The 18187-nt window shown below is 48.2% G+C and overlaps 1 protein-coding gene across 3 annotated transcripts in view; it reads left to right on the top strand.

Annotated features, from left to right (window-relative positions):
- Nucleotides 1-17307, top strand: part of LOC147879574 (UDP-N-acetylglucosamine transporter UGNT1-like) — an 85150-nt gene extending 67843 nt beyond the window's left edge. For all 3 annotated transcript variants that reach the window (XM_087371984.1, XM_087371983.1, XM_087371985.1), the window contains 5 exons: nucleotides 15414-15511; nucleotides 15654-15761; nucleotides 16016-16072; nucleotides 16231-16309; nucleotides 16616-17307. In XM_087371984.1, the coding sequence (XP_087228110.1) occupies nucleotides 15414-15511; nucleotides 15654-15761; nucleotides 16016-16072; nucleotides 16231-16305 (338 nt within the window). In that variant the 3' untranslated portion in view covers nucleotides 16306-16309; nucleotides 16616-17307. The remainder of the gene's footprint in view (nucleotides 1-15413; nucleotides 15512-15653; nucleotides 15762-16015; nucleotides 16073-16230; nucleotides 16310-16615) is intronic.
- The last annotated feature ends 880 nt before the right edge of the window (nucleotides 17308-18187 follow it).

The following is an 18187-nucleotide window of genomic DNA, read 5'->3' as shown; positions in this document are numbered from 1 at the left end:
GAGCTTGTTTTTCTCGCATATCCATTCACCCTTTTCATTCTCCCATTCCTCCTTTTTGCCTCTTTCTTTCCTCCATTCCTCCTGCATTTTCCCTCCATGCTTTTTAACTCCAGCTAGTGTTTTATCTACATGTGCCTTCTCCGCAAGGAGGGCCACATTAGTAGATTCCAAGCTATTGATTCTTTCAATCAATGCAAGGCATATCTTTTGGAGGCTGATGAGGACATTGGACGTAATGTCTGGAGTGGTCCCTGCTGTGTAAGCTGTCATGGCATTTTCAAGTGCTTATTTCCCCCAAATGTCCTCCACACATGCTCGTGTAGGCATTGTGCAATGTAAGTATCTGCCCTTGTTTATTTGCTGAACTGGAAAATGCAGTAATAGAGAGAATCTTCACATGTTTTCTCTGCTTCTGCACTTTTTTGTCAAGTTGGAGCCAATCCGGTGGGAGCCCGTGTGACCGCAGCAAGGGAGCCCTGATGTGCTGATGTGGCACTGCCACGTGTCAATAGTGACATGGCAAGCATGTGTTGTGCCACATGTCAGCAGTCCTGTGTGTGATCTGGGTACTAAACCTAACACTCAAAGATTAGAGTTCTGAAGATCATATTCGCCTCACAGTTGGACACTATATGATCTTGTTCCGCCCTCATTAAGCTAAGCATCATTGCCCAACACACTAAGGCACACCCCCAAAGCCAGTCTGAAGGTGTCAGGAATAAACCATGGGTACTGGAGACCCATCATTTTTAGGGAACCCTTGTGGATGGACAAAGCATCATTGGTCTCATACAGCATGTTTATATTTAATATCAGGTGCCGGAGGTAGTCAAGCGACTCCAACCTCACCCCATGCACTAGCTTCTAACATCCTGTCACTAGATGTGACTATGATTGATACTGATGGTGGGGGAATGCTAGAGCAGGGTGCATGCTGGTAGGGGGCTGTAGAGAGGGGAGTGTAGGAGCTGGGAAGGTGGAGTGCAGGGAGCAAGGGTTGGGAGGGGAGTAGAGGGGATCGGAGCGGAGCTAGGGAGGGAGGTGAGTGGGCTGGGATAGAAGCAGAGTGGCGAGGGAGCGGGCTGGAGGGTGGTGAGGGGGGGGGTTGGGGAGAGGCAAGAGGGCATGCTGGGGAGTGGTGAGCCAGAGTAGCGGGGGGGTGGGCTTGGGATTGGCAAGAGCAGAGAAATCTATTCACCCAACAGAGCAGCGCGAGCATAGAGGGCTCTATAGCACATTGCAACTGTTGCACCTCAGACCTCTATATAAAGCTCGTTCTCAATACAATACCAAGGAGGCATGCCCCTTTTTCTTCAGCTCTCCAATTGATGGAGGGGTGTAGTAGTCATGGTGTTGGGAGAGTGAAACCCCTCAGCCCCGTTCCCTTGCCTGCCCGCCCTCCTCTTGTAAACCTTTGAAAGGCCCAGACCAGGCTGACTGGGTTTAGGAATAGGACAATCTGCCACGTAACTGTCGTGGCAGTGAGCTGCAGCAGCTGAACTGCCACATGGCCTGACTGCAATGAGTGCAGTCTGTCTTGTCAGTTGACTTGCCACATGGGAATACCAACAGTCTAGTTGATCTCCTTCACTCTCACTTGTGGTGTCCTTTCCTTTTTTTTAAAAATCCTCCCTTCCTCCTCTCTTATGTCTGTACAAAGTGCAGTGCCATACCCTACCTGCTTTCCAAGTCATAAAAGACATATAAAGCCGGTGGATCATGAAGGTGGTGGCAGATGGTTAGACATTGATAAGAATCTTACGTAGCATGGAGGTGATCATATGCTTGAACTCCTAGATACCATATAAGAAACACATCTTGAGCTGTCTAATGATTTTGGCAGAAGTGATGCTTGCACTGATGACAACTCGATATGATCCTTTCTATGAGACATTGCACTGTATAACAATCCTGTTTGCTTCCCTGAAAAAGTATCCTCCCCACATATTATCCCCTGCAGGAGAGGGGCCTGCAGAACCAACTTTCCAGCCTCCCCTGTTTCCTTTGGGAGCATCAGGCCAATGCTGTACTGATTCTTTAGAACCTTGAGTTTGGTTTTTAATTCACATCTGAATAGCACAGCATAGTTTGCTACAACAGCTTATCAAACTAGCTTTGCTGTAGTTGGAAGTCCTGATTTCTAGCAGGATATGACTTTTTTCATTTAAAAGAGTGATATATTCCATTCAAAACAATTCATACAACAGGTGGGAGAGAAAGTACTCTATCCCTAGCCTCAACAATGTGGCAAAAAAGCCATGGAGGTGGTCTAAAATGCCACGACATCCCAAAAGGGGTCAAGTGAAAAAATAAAGAGCAGTCCCATGTCCTCATGAAGGATAAAAGTCTCCCACGAGCTGCCAAAGAGGTGCCTGTACACCTCTCCCACTGACTCCTAAGAGTGAAGATAATCTCTGCCCAAATGGAAGCGAGAGTGTCAGCCTCCGTGCATAAATGGTCCCCAAGACAAAAGAACATTGTGAACACCATATCCGCCATAGGGTAATACTGGAAATCACCTCCCAGGCTGACCCTACAGCTGAAGTAGGCATGGAATCCTGTGCTGGTACCGGTACCAAAAGTAAATCCTGCGGCTCCATGATGCTGGCCTCCGTGGGACCCCGTCTCTGGTGACGCTGCATGAAGAAACCGAGGTCTTCTGGCTCTGACTTAAAGAGAGTAAAGGCTCCAGATCCTCTCCCCCAAAGAGCAGCGCCCCATGTCATCAGAAAGGACTCAGATGTAACATATGCGAACAACCTGAAGATACCTATCCATACCACTCTAGAGCTGGTGCAACTCCATAAAAAATGCTTGCTAGATTCCTCTGCAAGCTGACAACGCATACACAAGGAGGGTCTACCCATCTGCTGGAGCCAAGTACCCACAGGTATGCCCCTATGTATAGTGAGCCAAAGAAAGTAGGAGACTTTCCTGGCTCTACTGATGCCCCAAAAGTGAGTCCAGTAGCTCAGCAAGAGCTCTGCAGTAAGTCCGTGTGCGTGCCAATCCTGGGAGGTAGATGGAATGTGATGAGAGTCTCTCTGTTGAAGCCTGTAACCAGCCCTCTTCGAGTACTGGAAGAAAGAAAGAGGACGAACGCCTGATAGCGGAGCAGGCCATGCCCACTCACCTGGGTCCTAGTCAAGCTCCGCAAGAGGTCGACCCTGAAAAATCCAAAGTCTCCATCTAATATCCTCTGCAATGGTCAACCTGGAAGGATCTGTGGCCCATTCCTTACCCAGGTAACCGATGACCCTGACTCTCTGCCAAAGAAGCTCCTGACGATCCAAGGGCTGAGTGGGATACAATCTGTGAGAGGAGTCCGTCTCAAAATAAATAAACGGTGCCGGTCCTAAGCGAACTCCAATACATAGCCCAGCCTCACTAAAACAACTTGACCAAGTAGAAATGGGATCAACATAGGTTGGATCTGTAAGTACATCCCTCCACTCCTGAGGAATAGCTCTCATGATCAGTAATCTAGTGGCAGCAATCTGTCCAAGTGGCCCATGTCTATCTCTGATCACCTCTTCTGACATCTCCACACCTTCCCTGAACCAATCTCCGACTGTCACAACCCCCTGAGCATGCCATCTGGCCAAGGGAGTCCTAAGTTCTGTATCAAGGGAAGATCCCTGGTACCGAACTAGGGGGTTATGGTAAAGTGGCTGTCGGGCAATTTCCTCTCTGGAGGAGGGAACTGCTTTGATGAGGTGCTGTCGAAAATGATCCCATATCCGAACAAGCCTTTTCACAAATGGTGAGGAAGGCTGAAAATGCTGGTCCGTTAGGAAGATCCAACTGACTCTACCTGCCCATTGACCTGCTGCTTTGGGGGTGCACTGGTGAATCCCATGCAGTAGGAACTGCTTCCACGGCTGATCTTCTGGAGTCAAACCTCTAACAAGAAGTTTGACTAAAAGGGCTCTGCTCTGCTCTGCATCTCCGGATCAAGAACCCCAAGTCCTCCCTGCGAGAAAGGTAAAGTGATACTATCCCATGAAACGCTGGCCCTAGTGTCCTCAGAACCATCCCCACCACTCCACAGAAAGTTCCGAAGCAATCTCCTCACCTGATGAATCGAGTCAGCATGAAAGCACCAACATGACGCAACATACCACATAGTCGCTAGTAGAACCTGGTTGAGTACCAGCGCTCTACCGGCCAAAGAGAGTCTAGCCGTACTCCAGTAGGCTAGCTTCCTCCGGATACTCTCAAGAACTGGGGCAAACTGTTGCGTCGGGGACACCTCAATGCCAACCTGGAAGCCTAGATATCTCGTGGAGGTGCCTCTGGGTATCCATACAAAGCCTCTGTCTCCTCCCCATGCTGGGGTATCCTGCTGAGCTCCAGTCCAGATGCCTTTTGATTTGTTCCAATTGACAAGTCCCCCTGAGGCTAGGCAGAACTTGTCAATTGCATCCGCAGCAGTAGCAAGACTATATGCATCTCCTCTGACTGTCAGTGCCGTATCATCAGCAAACTCAGTGTCCAGAAGCTCCTGCTCCTGCCGGATAGGCAGATGAAGGCCCAAAGTACCATGACTGGTAGCCTGCATAAGGTATCCCATAGCCTCCGCTACGAAAAGGAAAAGGTAAGGTGCAAGCGGGCATCCCTGTCGTACCGATTTGGATAGCTGAAAAGCCGGTCCTCTGCCTCCACAGACCACCATCCTGCTAGAAGAGTGAGAGTAAAGTGAGGAGACCCATAAAATCCATCTATCACAGAAGCCTAGCATCCTCATAGTGCCCTCCAAGAAACCCCAGTCCACCCTGTCATAGGCCTTCTCAAAATCGAGAAGGAGAACTGCAATCTCCTGCTGACTCTCCTTCGCCCAGTGAGTGGCCTCCCAAAAAGTGAAGGTATTATCCAAGATACTCCTACCTTGGACAAATCCTGTCTGAGTAGCTCTGATGATATCTGGTAGCATAGGCTTTAAACGAAGGGCCAAGGTCTTCGCTAGGATCTTATAGGCTGTCCCTAAAAGTGTAATGGGTCTCCAATTACGTAAGACTGTCTTGTCTCCCCCTTTCAGGATGAGACAAATCATACCTGTGCATAATGCCTCACCCAAAGATCCTGTATCGAGAGCCTCTGAAAAGGCAGAAAGTAGATGAGGCCCAATCGTATCCTAGAGAGCTCTAAAAAGAAGGGGTGACAGACCGTCCTCCCCCGGGCATCTGTCTGTGGGCAGCTCATGTAACGCATCTGTGATCTCCAGGAGTGATAGCGGGCTATCCAAAACATGACTCATCCTGTCTGAGACCATCTGGGGGACATGACTCCAAATCTCCTCTCTGGCTCTGATCATCTCCTCGGTGACTGGATCGGCGGTGTAAAGAGTGGAATAGAAATCAGAAGTGATCTCAACAAGATGATGAGGATCCGTCTGAAGAGACCCGGCCTCATCCACAAGTCTACGAAGACTGTCCGAAGAGTATCTCTGACCCACTGCCCTGAAGAACTCTCTAGAGCATCTATCCCCCTTCTGGATCCAGAAGGTCTGTTGGGAGTAAAACTTGAACTGGGCCCTCCTGCCCTGAATCTCCTCTAGTCTCTCCTGAGCCTCTGAAAGCTGCCCTCTGATGAAAAGAGAATGAGGAAAGCTCTGAATCAATCTCTGAAGTCTGGATACCTCCGCTCTTGCGTTCCGATCTCTGAATCTGAGCTTTTCCTTCTCCTCTTTTGCCCTCAACTGGCAGGCCATGCTGACTCTAGCCAAAGCCCCCTCTACCCACCTCAACCAGCCCTGATCCTCAGGAGTGTCCTCTGTCAACCAAGCCTCTCTCAACCGTTCCACGAACTCTGTGTCTGAAAAACAAAGTCCGGAACTCTCACAAAGCTTGTGCTCTCCAATCGAGAGGTAGGGAGAATCTGTAATAGGACTGGAGCATGGCCAGATAAAACATAACCCGGGCGGATCCCAATCTATCCTCCTCTGGCCTGGCCCCAATGGCCAATATAAAACATGTCAAGCCTAGCCAAAGAGAGAGAGCTATGGAAAACCCGAGACCAAGTGAACTGAAGACTATCAGCCAAGTGACGAAAGTCGTCCAATCGAGCTGCATCATGTAGTCCATCATGCAACACAAAACTATCCCACTCCACTCTCTGTTAGAGACTCACTGTTCCCACCTGTGAGCCCCCGTTTTGTGGGAACAAGGGGCAGTGAGAGTAAGGAGGGATGGGAAAGAGAGACTCAGCAAACAGCAGAGATTTGGGGGGGGCTCCATGCCTTCCTAGAAGCATGGACTGGCTGCACAGGGCACCCTTTTATAGGGGCCTGTGGCAGGGCCAGTTGGCCCAACCAGGGCCACCGACCAGGGCCGACCCTGGTCGGTTTTCCAGACTGATCTGGTCGGTCACCAGTCAGGGGACCGACCCTGCTGGTCGGCCATACCAGCAGGCCTGGGCAGTGCCTATAAAAGGCCCACACTTCCCTTCATTTTGGCATCCAGTGCAGGACATAAAGCCTCAGTTTTAGGCTGTGCTGTGCACTCAGATTTGGCATCTTCTGACAGAGAGAGTTCCTTCAGTTTGTCTCAGCACTTGGCTGAGTTTTGTATTGCTCCCCTGGAGCCAGTTTTCTGCCCACCATCCGGTGGATGAATATATTCTCTCTCTGTCTAAGTTTTCTCTGAGTGAGTATTGTATCTGTGATCAGTTATCTGAGTTGAGTGTTGCTAGAGCGGGAGAGATCTTGGCTGGAGGTTAGAGTGATTCTTTCCTTCTGTTTTCTAACATGGTATCAGAGCCATAGGCTCTCGACTCTTCCTCATCAAAACCACTCTCTGAAGGAAGGAGTTCCTTGGCTGTAAGGCAACTCTGTTTTCAGCTCAGTTCAGTACAGAAGGTCAGTTCATTTATTTCTGTTTCAGTTATTCAAGTTCTTTAGCTATTCACCGAGATGGATCAGTGATCAGAAGCCTCTACATCCATTGCTCGTCCTTCCTCCTTCTCCAGTCGTCTTCCTTCTTCATTTATCCCTAATTTCGGTGAAGCTGGAAAGCTTGATGGTACAAACTTTCCAACCTGGAAAGTCAAGATCTGAAGCCATCTGTTGGCACGGAGGTTGTGGAAGATTGTCAATGGGACCGAAGAAAAGCCGGAGGACATTGTGGACAAGAGAGGTGAAGTTCTAGCTGAAGCACATGCAGATGAACTCTGTGCATGGGAGGAGAGGGATGCTCAGGCCTTAGCAATGCTTATAGGCACGACAACAGATTCTGTGATTCCTCATATCCAGTTGGCAGAAACGTCTTCAGAGGCGTGGACCATACTGAAGGAGCTGTATAAAACCGATAATACAGCTCGTATCATCACACTGCAGCATCAGCTTTATAACCTTGATATGAATGAGGGTGATAGTGTTCATGATCATCTGACGAAGGTGAAAGTTGTGCGGGATCAGCTCGCAGCGGTTGGTCAGAAGGTGGACTCGAGTCAATTAGCATTACTCACACTCCACAAGTTGCCACGGAGTTTCAAAGGTTTTGTGACTACGGTCACTGTTGGTCAACGGACAAAGCCAATCAACTTTGAGGAGCTTTGTCCACTCCTACTTCAGGAGGAGGCCCGAGAAAAACTTTTTACGCAAACCGACGAAAAGGCATTGGTTGCCAAAGACAAGCCTGGCAAAGGCAAGTCAAAGGATTCCAAGAAATCAGAGGACGCTGAACGTAAGAAGAAAATGAAGTGCTTTTACTGTGAAAAGCTTGGCCACTCCGCCAAAGAATGCCGGAAGAAGAAGGCGGATCAAAAGCGGAAAAGAGAAGCCAAAAACAAAGAAGAGCCTAAGAGTGATTCTGCCAATGTGACAACTGGACAGTTATTCTTACTCAGTGAACATTGTTCAGCTTATGCAGTTAGTGAAGGTAAAGAGGGTTGGTATGTTGACAGCGGTGCTTCTAAGCACATGTCCAACAGAAGGACGTGGTTCAAAACCATGGACAATACACACCCGGATTCCAAAGTTTCTGTTGGGGATAGCCAGACATGTCCTGTGAAGGGCATAGGTAGCATTCCTTTCATTACCACGGCGGGTGAGGAGAAGGATATCTCTGGAGTACTTTATGTACCCGACCTTTGCAAGAATTTACTATCTGTAAGTCAGATGGACAAAAACAACATGGTAGTTCTTTTTCAAGATGGCAAGGTTACCGTGACATCTAAAGGGAGTCGGCAAGCGGTGGCACAGGGTGTTGAAGAGAATGGACTGTACCGTCTCAGTGCAATGTTGGTTCATGATGATCACGGAAAGTCCAAACTTTGGCATGAGCGCTTCGGTCACGTCAGCTATGGAATCTTGGCTGAAATGTCAAAGTCGAAGATGGTGGATGGACTTCCACCAATTACAGGCAAGGATGATGTCTGTAGGGCTTGTCTTGAAGGCAAGCAGCACAGGGATAAGTTCCCACAAGAAGCTTCGTTTCGGGCCAGCAAACCACTTGAGTTGGTTCACGCCGACATTTGTGGTCCAATGTCTACTGCATCATGGGCAGGATCCAGGTATTCACTTCTCTTTGTGGATGATTTCAGTAGAATGACTTGGGTATATTGTTTGGCTAAAAAGTCTCAGGCTTTTGAGAAATTCAAAGACTGGAAGGCTAGAGTTGAAAAGGAGACAGGGGAAGATGTCAAGACATTTCGCACAGACAGGGGGGGAGAATTCACCTCAAGTGAGTTTAATACATTTTGTCACAAGCATGGGATCAAGCGACAACTCACCACGGCACATACTTCTCAGCAAAACGGGGTAGCCGAGAGAAAGCATAGAACCACCACCGAGACAGGGCTTGCTATGCTCCGAGGGAGAAATCTTTCTAAAGCCTATTGGAGTGAAGCTATCAATACAGCGGTACACATTCTCAACCGGACCAAGACGAAGGCCGTCAAGGACAAGACTCCATATGAAGCATTTTATGGTAAGAAGCCCTCTATTACTCATCTCCGCATTTTTGGTTCTAACGCGTGGGTGCATGTGCCCAAGGAAGATAGGACCAAGCTTGATTCCCGAAGCAGACAATGTATCTTTGTTGGGTATAGTGAAGAATCCAAGGCCTACCGCCTCTTCGATCCAGTAAAGAAGCAAATCCTCATCAGTCGTGATGTTGTCTTCGCGGAAAAAGAATCTGAACCACAAGAGGAGCCTCAGATTGAGGAGGAGGAGATTGTTCAACCCCCGATCCCACCCCGTCCCAGATTGACCATTCAAGAGGTTACCCAATCAAAAGCTGATATTCCACCTGATACTCAGGAAGAGCAGGATGTTCCAGCAGAAGTTCCCGTTCCTCCTCCCACAGAGAAGCAGAAAAAGTTGCCCCAATGGTACCTCCGGACATTGGAAGAGTCTGGTGTCACCTCATTACCTGAGAGTAGCAGTTCCGGATTGCGTCGGTCTCAACGTCTTCAAAAGACCCCATCCGTGAATTTTGCTTTGGTGGCTCAGATTGTTGAGCCAAGAACCTTCGCGGAGGCGAAGGACAATCCCGAATGGCAGGCTGCCATGCAGGCAGAGATGGATGCTATTCTGAAGAACCATACATGGGACTTAGTGGCCAGGCGTGGGTATATAAACTTAAATACAAATCTGACGGCAGCTTGGATAAGTATAAAGCACGGTTGGTAGTGAAAGGTTTTGCTTAAACTGAAGGCATGGATTTTGATGAAACTTTTGCTCCCACAGCCCGCATGGTTACTATCCGGACAGTGATTGCCCTTGCTGCCCAATTCCAGTGGCCTATTTTTCAAATGGATGTGAAGTCCGCATTCCTTAATGGAACCCTGGAGGAGGAGGTATATGTGGAGCAGCCACTGGGCTTTCAAGATCCAGTGTCCCCATTAAAGGTCTGCAGGTTGAAGAAGGCGTTATACGGGCTGAAACAGGTCCCACGAGCTTGGTACCAAAGGATTGATATATTCTTTCAGAAGATTGGGCTCAGTCGGAGTCCTTCTGAGGCAAACCTTTACTTGTTCATTGAGAAGGGATTGCGATTGGTACTCATCCTCTATGTGGATGATCTTATCTTGACAGGTGATCATGTCAAGAAGATTTCACAGGTCAAGGAGCTACTCATGTCTGAGTTTGAGATGACTGACCTTGGGTTATTACATTACTTCCTTGGGATTGAAGTAAAGCAGGCTAAAGATAGGATCTTCATTTCACAGGAGAAATATTGCAGAGAAATCCTGAAGAGATTTCAGATGGAGGATTGCAGAACAGCATTAACTCCCATGGAGGTCGGGCTTAAGCTAAGTGTTCACGACACATCTCAGCTGGTTGATACTCTTTTGTATCGACGATTGGTAGGAAGTTTGCTTTACCTTACCAATACGCGCCCTGATATTTGTTATGCAGTTGGGCTGTTATGTCAGTTCTCTGCTTCTCCCAGGAAGAATCATTGGAATGCAGGTTTACGAGTGCTGAGGTATCTGAAGGGTACTTGCACCTTTGGGATCAGCTACACCAAAGGCATTGAACTAGGCGGGTTCTGTGACAGTGATTGGGCAGGTGATGTGGACACCAGAAGGTCGACGACAGGATATTGTTTCTTACTTGCATCTGGAGCCATCTCTTGGCTAAGTAAGAAGCAACCCACAGTGTCCCTTTCATCTACAGAGGCAGAGTACAGAGCCGCGTGTACAGCCGCTTGTGAGACATTGTGGTTGAGGTGGATTCTGGAGGACATGGACGTGTGTCCGGAGAATGCGACAGTGCTGATGTGCGACAATCAGAGTTGCATAGCTATTGCCAAGAATCCAGTGTACCATGCGCGGACCAAACACATCGAAGTTCATTACCATTTGTACGAGAGCTCATCATCGACGACGTGATCGAGCTTATCTACTGCCCGACCGCCGACAATTTGTCCGACCTTTTCACGAAGGCACTCCCTCGAGAACAGATGGAGCACCTCATCAAACGCATGGGGATTGGCCCACAGTTGTGACATTGAGGGGGGGTGTTAGAGACTCACTGTTCCCACCTGTGAGCCCCCGTTTTGTGGGGACAAGGGGCAGTGAGAGTAAGGAGGGATGGGAAAGAGAGACTCAGCAAACAGCAGAGATTTGGGGGGGGCTCCATGCCTTCCTAGAAGCATGGACTGGCTGCATAGGGCACCCTTTTATAGCGGCCTGTGGCAGGGCCAGTCGGCCCAACCAGGGCCACCGACCAGGGCCGACCCTGGTCGTTTTCCAGACTGATCTGGTCGGTCACCAGTCAGGGGACCGACCCTGCTGGTCGGCCATACCAGCAGGCCTGGGCAGTGCCTATAAAAGGCCCACACTTCCCTTCATTTTGGCATCCAGTGCAGGACAGAAAGCCTCAGTTTTAGGCTGTGCTGTGCACTCAGATTTGGCATCTTTTGACAGAGAGAGTTCCTTCAGTTTGTCTCAGCACTTGGCTGAGTTTTGTATTGCTCCCCTGGAGCCAGTTTTCTGCCCACCATCCGGTGGATGAATATATTCTCTCTCTGTCTAAGTTTTCTCTGAGTGAGTATTGTATCTGTGATCAGTTATCTGAGTTGAGTGTTGCTAGAGCGGGAGAGATCTTGGCTGGAGGTTAGAGTGATTCTTTCCTTCTGTTTTCTAACACTTTCTCCCTATCAGAAAGTCCACCCTCTGTCTGGCCCGACTTGTCTTCAGAGAATTCAACCATGTTGAAATCTCCTCCAACAATCCAGGTAGACTCTGCCTGAGGAAGGGACTCTCTGAGCTGTCTCCAAAATGCACGTTTGCGGGCTGGATCCGTGGGAGCGTACACATTGAGAACACCAACTGCTGTGCTCTCAATCTGAAGAATAACATAGCATGCCCTGCTCTCCACTAGTGTACCCTCTTGGGTGATCTCTGGGGCCCACCTGGCTGAAACTGAAATGCAAACTCCTCCCCTCGTACCATCCGCTGGGCTCCAATATGTCCGGCTCTGTCCTCTGAGTAAGGATCTGCATCTGTCAATCCTATCCTGGATAAGCACAATGTCTGGAGGGGACCCTGAGGAAATAAATCGAAGGGATTCCCTAAGCAATCGCAATCTAGGAACTCCGGACCTACGACCGTCTGCATCTGAAATAAATATGCGGCCGTTCAGTCCTCTCACATTCCAAGAAATGATGGACAGCCTAGACATCGGATGGAAGTGATGGGATGCCAGTGGCAGCGGCACAAATGACTCTCTGACGGCGCAATCCAAAGTCGGTCTCTGATCAAGCTCCAAATCTGCCCCAACTCATGTAAAATGGCTCCATCCAAGGGAATAATACTCTGACGCGAATTGAGGAGCTGAAAGTCAAACCAACCAGCACTCCTGGGCAAATCAAAGTATCCCTGAACCTCAAAGAACAGAAACAGAAAGGCCTTGCCGCCGAAACTAGGTCGAAGAGTCCTAGGGCAAGAATGAATCTGCGAGCCGACAATACGATGAACCGATGAAAACTAAGTCATGCTCAAAAGCTGTCTATCAATCTTGCTGTCAAGTAGCTTAGCTGACCAGCTTTCGCTCCCCCGAGAACCAAAGCTGCCTGCAGAGAAACGAAGAATGTGCCCCTCTCTGGATAGGGTAACAGATCCCAAGTATTCCTCTACCTCCTCTGACCGTCGACAAAATACCGGGAGAAGTTCCAATCTAGTGAGGGAGTCTGTGGAGACCTCTCGAGCCAAAAAGGACCAAAACTCAAGGGGCAGATCTCTGTCAACCATCCTAGGGTCAGGTCTAGGAGTCAGAAGAGCTGAAAAAGGCTGAGCCGTCCTAACTCTACACCTGGAATAGGTGAGAGGGAGAGGAAGAATCTGCGACGAGGTGCCTGTACGCAAGGGTGACTGAAAATCTCGCTCAATCTCATCTGCTAGGATCTCCCAACCCTCACGCCTGTCTGGGTACTGAGCGAAATCTGTGACCGCACTCGCAAAAGATCTGGATAAACCAGGAGTGAAAAGCTGCGAGGACGAGGCTGTACTGGGAGGGGTGTCTGAGAGGACGCTCCTCATAGCAATAAAAGAAGGTACTGTGCGACAGGGAAGAGAGAGAGGTCTCGAGGAAACCTCATACAGGAGCATGAGATCCTGGGACGGGCTGTGACTCTGACCTATGTCATGAAATACCTCTCTGTCATTGGAGTGCTGTGAAGAGGCATCCATCACCGTGTCCGCAGCCTGAGCAGTCTCCTGCTGGATAACTGTCTCAGAAACCAATATATGAACCTCCGGGGTAGAAGTGTCAAGAGTCATCAAATCCTGAGCTACTGTCTCCTGCATAGTGTGAGGCCTTGCCTGCGGATGGTCCTCTGTATCTCCCCTTTCCGGGGTCTCCTGCACGTGTGTCTCAACTCCCTGAGCTACCATCTCCTGCACAGTGTGAAGACCTGCCTGCGGATGGTCCTCTGTATCTCCCCTTTCTTGGGTCTCCTGCACATGTGTCTCAACTCTCTTCCAACTGTGAGCTCGTACGTGGGGTTGCGCGTGCTGCTGACTCTCCCTCTGTCTCCGTCTCCTCCGAGCTCTCCGTGAAAGCTGTTCCGTTGGAGGCACCTCCAAGTTCTCTGAGTTCACTAGAGGCTCCCCCAAAAAAGTCTCCTCTCGCTCTGCTGAATGAGTCGAAGCAGGCTCAGAGACCCCTGGAGGCTGCTCGTACGACTGACTCTCCCTCTGTCTTCGTCTCCTCCGAGCTCTCCGTAAAATCTGTTCCGCTTGAGGCACCTCCAAGTCCTCTGAGTTCACTGGAGGCTCCCCCAGAGGAATCTCCTCTCGCTCTGCTGAATGAGTCGAAGCAGGCTCAGAGACCCCTGGAGGCTGAGCTGTAGGTTTTGGGTCACTCGGAGGATGAGATGTATCCGGAGTCTCTGATCGATGCCGACGACTGGGGCAATCCCTAATAAAGTGACCTCTCTTCCGACAGAAAAGACACTGATCAGGAAGACCCTCGTACAAAACCCTCTGCTGCATGCTGCATCTGGACCCCATCTCCAGTGGAGTACGAAATCAAAGTAGGCAAAGGTCGAGGAGGGGGAAATCTGAAATGAGTCTGACCCTCGTAACCCCTGTGCCAGTAAGTGACTGAGCATAGGAAAGTCTAGCACCTGAAGGGATGACTGTACCTGCCACACTAGCCATATGCTCCACAGCACTGCGACAAGAGCTGACCTCATCAGGAAGTCCAGGGAAAAGGATCCAAAAGGAGACCTGCCGCGGTCCAGGGGAAGTAGAACTGAAATGCTTCCGCCAAGGCCACAAATGGATGACTGTGCTCTGAAACTGAATCGGTGAGCTCATAAGTACTCTTTGAGCCTGCTCTGCAGACTGAAGGCCAAAAGAAAAGTACCCTCTGCCAAGCAATCGGAAAACTGTAACTGAGACACCCAAAGAGGCCATGCTGGTGTACACCCAATCATGTAACTGTTGGCCTCTACCGGTTAGAAAGCCAATGATTTGTGTCGAACGAAAACCCTCCTCTGCTACCTCAATCATCTGCACAATGTCGGGAGGAAAAGAAACTGTGACTTCAATCTCCTCAGGTTCAGCGACGGGAGTGGCATTAGTGTCCTCCATTGTCTCAGCTTACGCTGTCCTGAGGGGAGGAGCTACCTCTGCTGAAAATACCCACCAAGAACTCGCAACCAACCACAAGTAAAACCCCCAAAGAAACCTGTAAAAAGAAAGCTCCAATCTTCAGCCTGCGTGGGATGTAAACACGTCGCTCAGTGCTGAAGCAGACAGCTCCGCCAATGCCTGGAAACAGCCCAGGATCTCAGCTCCCCGGAACACGAGTCAAACAGTCCCGGAGAGGGCCCTGAAACTGCCTAACCAGAAGCAAGGGAGGGGCGGGCAATCAGCAAGGGAGAGGGCAGCAGGCTGAAGGGGTGCACGATATTCAGGCTGAAGCAGGACGCTGCCTAGGGGGCCTGTGCGACCGAGGCAGCAGGGCGCAGGGCCAAGGGGCCTGTGCGGCCGAGGCAGTAGGGCGCAAGGCGACCTGTGAGCTGGGCGCTGCCAAGGGGCCTGCGTGGCCAGGCAGCTAGGGAGCGAAGTGCTGCCAGGGGGCCTGCGCGGCCAGGCAGCTAGGGAGCGGGGGCTGCCAAGGGGGCCTGCGCGGCCAGGCAGCTAGGGAGCGGAGGCAGTTAGGGAGCGGGGGCTTCCAAGCGGCCTGCGCAGCCAGGCAGCTAGGGAGCGGGGGCTGGGCGATAGGCAGTGGCGGGCAGCAGCAGACGGGGAGCTCCTCCAACGATCGACTGCTCAAGTAGAATTACTCCTAGTTTTCATGGATATGACTTTTTCTGTCAGCTGGTTATGTTTTACATAGACTTTATTTATTTATACTTGAGCATTGAACTTAGTTGTTACATGTTTTTGAAGTATGATTGCTCTGGTGGTTTGTCCTTCTGAAAACAAAATGTGCTTGCTCAAACTGTTTATGCTAGGTATGATATGCGGGCCTGTCTTGACAGTTTGGGCATTTGTTAGTGGAGATCTTGAAAGAGCTATAAATTATCCCCGTTTACACGAACCAGGATTCCAGGTATGCTGGGTACCACGCCGCACTTTGAATGTGTAGTATTTCATGGGCTTCTTCGTGCAGTGAATAGTTGGAAGTCATTCTTCAAACACGTGGGGTATTTACAAGAACATTGAAGCTTCAAACTATGCTCTTCTTTGTACAGTTTGTGCTGCTGGCTTCCTGTGTTTTGGCATTTTTCCTCAATTATACAATTTTCCTTAATACGACGCTGAATTCACCACTTACACAGACTATCTGTGGCAACCTGAAGGTACTCAGCTCGGCTCTTTTTTTGCAATTCATAACAGACGTCATCACTTTCTGGGCATTTTTCTGTATTTGTCGCAATCGATGCTTATGCATATTCCAAAGTTATACAGTGCCAATCATTTTCTGGGCATTTTTCTGTATTTGTCTCAATCGATGCTTATGCATATTCCAAAGTTATACAGTGCCATGTTCGCATACAAATAGTGTAAGATTGGAGGTAGTTTTGTCTTGAAAGGGCTCTCTCTTTATTTTCAGGACTTGGTGACTGTTTTATTTGGCTGGATATGGTTCGGTGGTTTACCTTTTGATTGGGTAAGCCTTCACTCTGTATTGCACTTACATGCTTTCAAGCTCATGAGCATTTAAACATAGAGGTGGGAAATTGAAAGCCATTAATAAGAATACTTGGAAGAGTTTTGAGGAGCCCAAGGCAATAATTTCTTGTTTATTTGGTGGTGTCTCTGTTGAAGTTGAATGTTTCAGGACAGTTTCTTGGATTCTTGGGATCGGGGATGTATGCATACTGGAAAGTAAAAGGAAAATAGCAAGGTATGCAAGTATTTTTTTTTGTTAGATCAAATGCTCAGAGCCAGGCAGAAAATAGCCATCTTATGTGACGAGTTCTCAATATCATTGTGATGCATGTAGGTGAAAGCTTACTGTAATTTCATTGCGGATTTTAGGGAAGTTATATGTTCTTTTTAATGCCCCCTATCAAAATCTCCATTCTTAGCCCGCTCTTTTGCAATCTTGTTTAATTCTTATCATGTGCTTAAGTCATTTTTTGTTTCTGCAGCGTCGCATTGCCCTTTCAGATACCTTTTTCTAAAATTTGTGACTTATACTTGTTGTCAGGTTGGGACTAAAATCGAAAGATCTTACCTTCCCAAGCCATTTTAGTTTGGAAGCTAATGTGGAGTGCTTTTCATTAGCTTTCTGCTCAAGTGCAAGCCTTAATCAATTCAGAATCTGCCCTTCATCTTGGGGTTCAGATAGAATCTCAATGCCAAGACCTTAATATGAATGTGTACTCTTGAGAATATGGGCGTGTGCATGTGTGTGAGCATACAGTAATATAATGGTTTGCACCAACTAGTGGTTGAAGATGGTGTGGTGGGGGATGCCATATTAGTCAACTACTGTCAAGTAGAGGTATAGGCCTCACCTTGGGGACCCATTGGCCTTGTTAAGCTGCATTAGTTATGATTAATATGAATTGAGAGAGGCATGGTAGCCCTCCTCCTAGCGTGTGCTAATGTGTGCTATAGGGGGGACTCCAGTCATCCACCTGCCAAAAATTTTAATTTATTCCTAAAATATAAAGATGTGTGACAATGTCCTGATTATTCCTTGCTAGCCCTTTGCATTGGGTGCCTCAAGGCAGCAAACGTGACTGGGCCGTGGGGGGTTGCTAGGACCCTTGGAGGGACTGTGCTTCTTGGGAAGTGGGCCCAGGTCCCAAAGTGTTGTATCAAAGCTAAACATCGTGGTTTGACACCCATGGGCAGACAAGAATAAGTTTGCTGAAATGCAAACATTATGGAGACGTTTCCACAAGCTTGTCACAAGTGGGGATTTTTATTCTTAGGTCTTCAATTATTAGTGCAATATATATTTATTATTCAACATATATTATTAGTAAAATGATTATTGAGTACACTATCCGACATGAACACTCCAAAGAGTGTATCATCCTCTACACTGAGAAACTCATGGTTTGAAGAATCTGACTAAATATGCTTTGATTATAAGATCGATTGTCTCCAAAAAAAATAAGAGGCAAGACTTAAAAACTATTTCCAAGAAGTTTTCCATAAAGAGTTCATCCAAGAAGGTGATAAGTTTGACCATTTTAATAAATTGGCAAGCTTGCCCATGAACTCACCAAGATTTGATCATTACATCCAACAATTAACAAAAAATGAAACTTTGAAGATTGATTGGAAAAGACACATCATTCATTTTATTCAGAATGGTTGAGATGTTTATCTTTGAGTACTTTTGTTGCACCATCTTTAAATATTATAGATGTTTGGAAAATATGTATTGCACTCAAGACACACAGATTTTGAAATTTCTCAACCTTTTTCTTTTGAGTATTCTATTATATGTCTCATACCAAAATAATTTCAGATTCTCACAAGACATTATTAATAATGTTTGAAAGAATCGCCTTATGAGGTACCACCAGCTTGAGATGTTGCCCAGAGGATTGATATACTTTTTCATATTCAACTTGCTTTCATGAATCCATGTCGGCTTGAGTCGAAAGGAAAAAGACGGGACAGCTAGGGATATTTGAGGGTACAACATATTAGACCTTGTAAATCCCCAAGGGGCTCATCGGTATTATTGGTTGATAAGCCAGATGGGGGGTTACACTTGTGTGTTTACTATGAGAAACTACATAAGCTTACCATTAAGAAT

This window comes from Dipteris shenzhenensis, chromosome 33 (genome assembly GCF_047967505.1).
Source record: "Dipteris shenzhenensis isolate YYH24624 ecotype China chromosome 33, Dip_SZ_1.0, whole genome shotgun sequence".
Classification (NCBI taxonomy): Eukaryota; Viridiplantae; Streptophyta; class Polypodiopsida; order Gleicheniales; family Dipteridaceae; genus Dipteris; species Dipteris shenzhenensis.
Note: the sequence above shows the minus strand (reverse complement) of the source record. Positions and strands in the feature narration are given on the sequence as shown.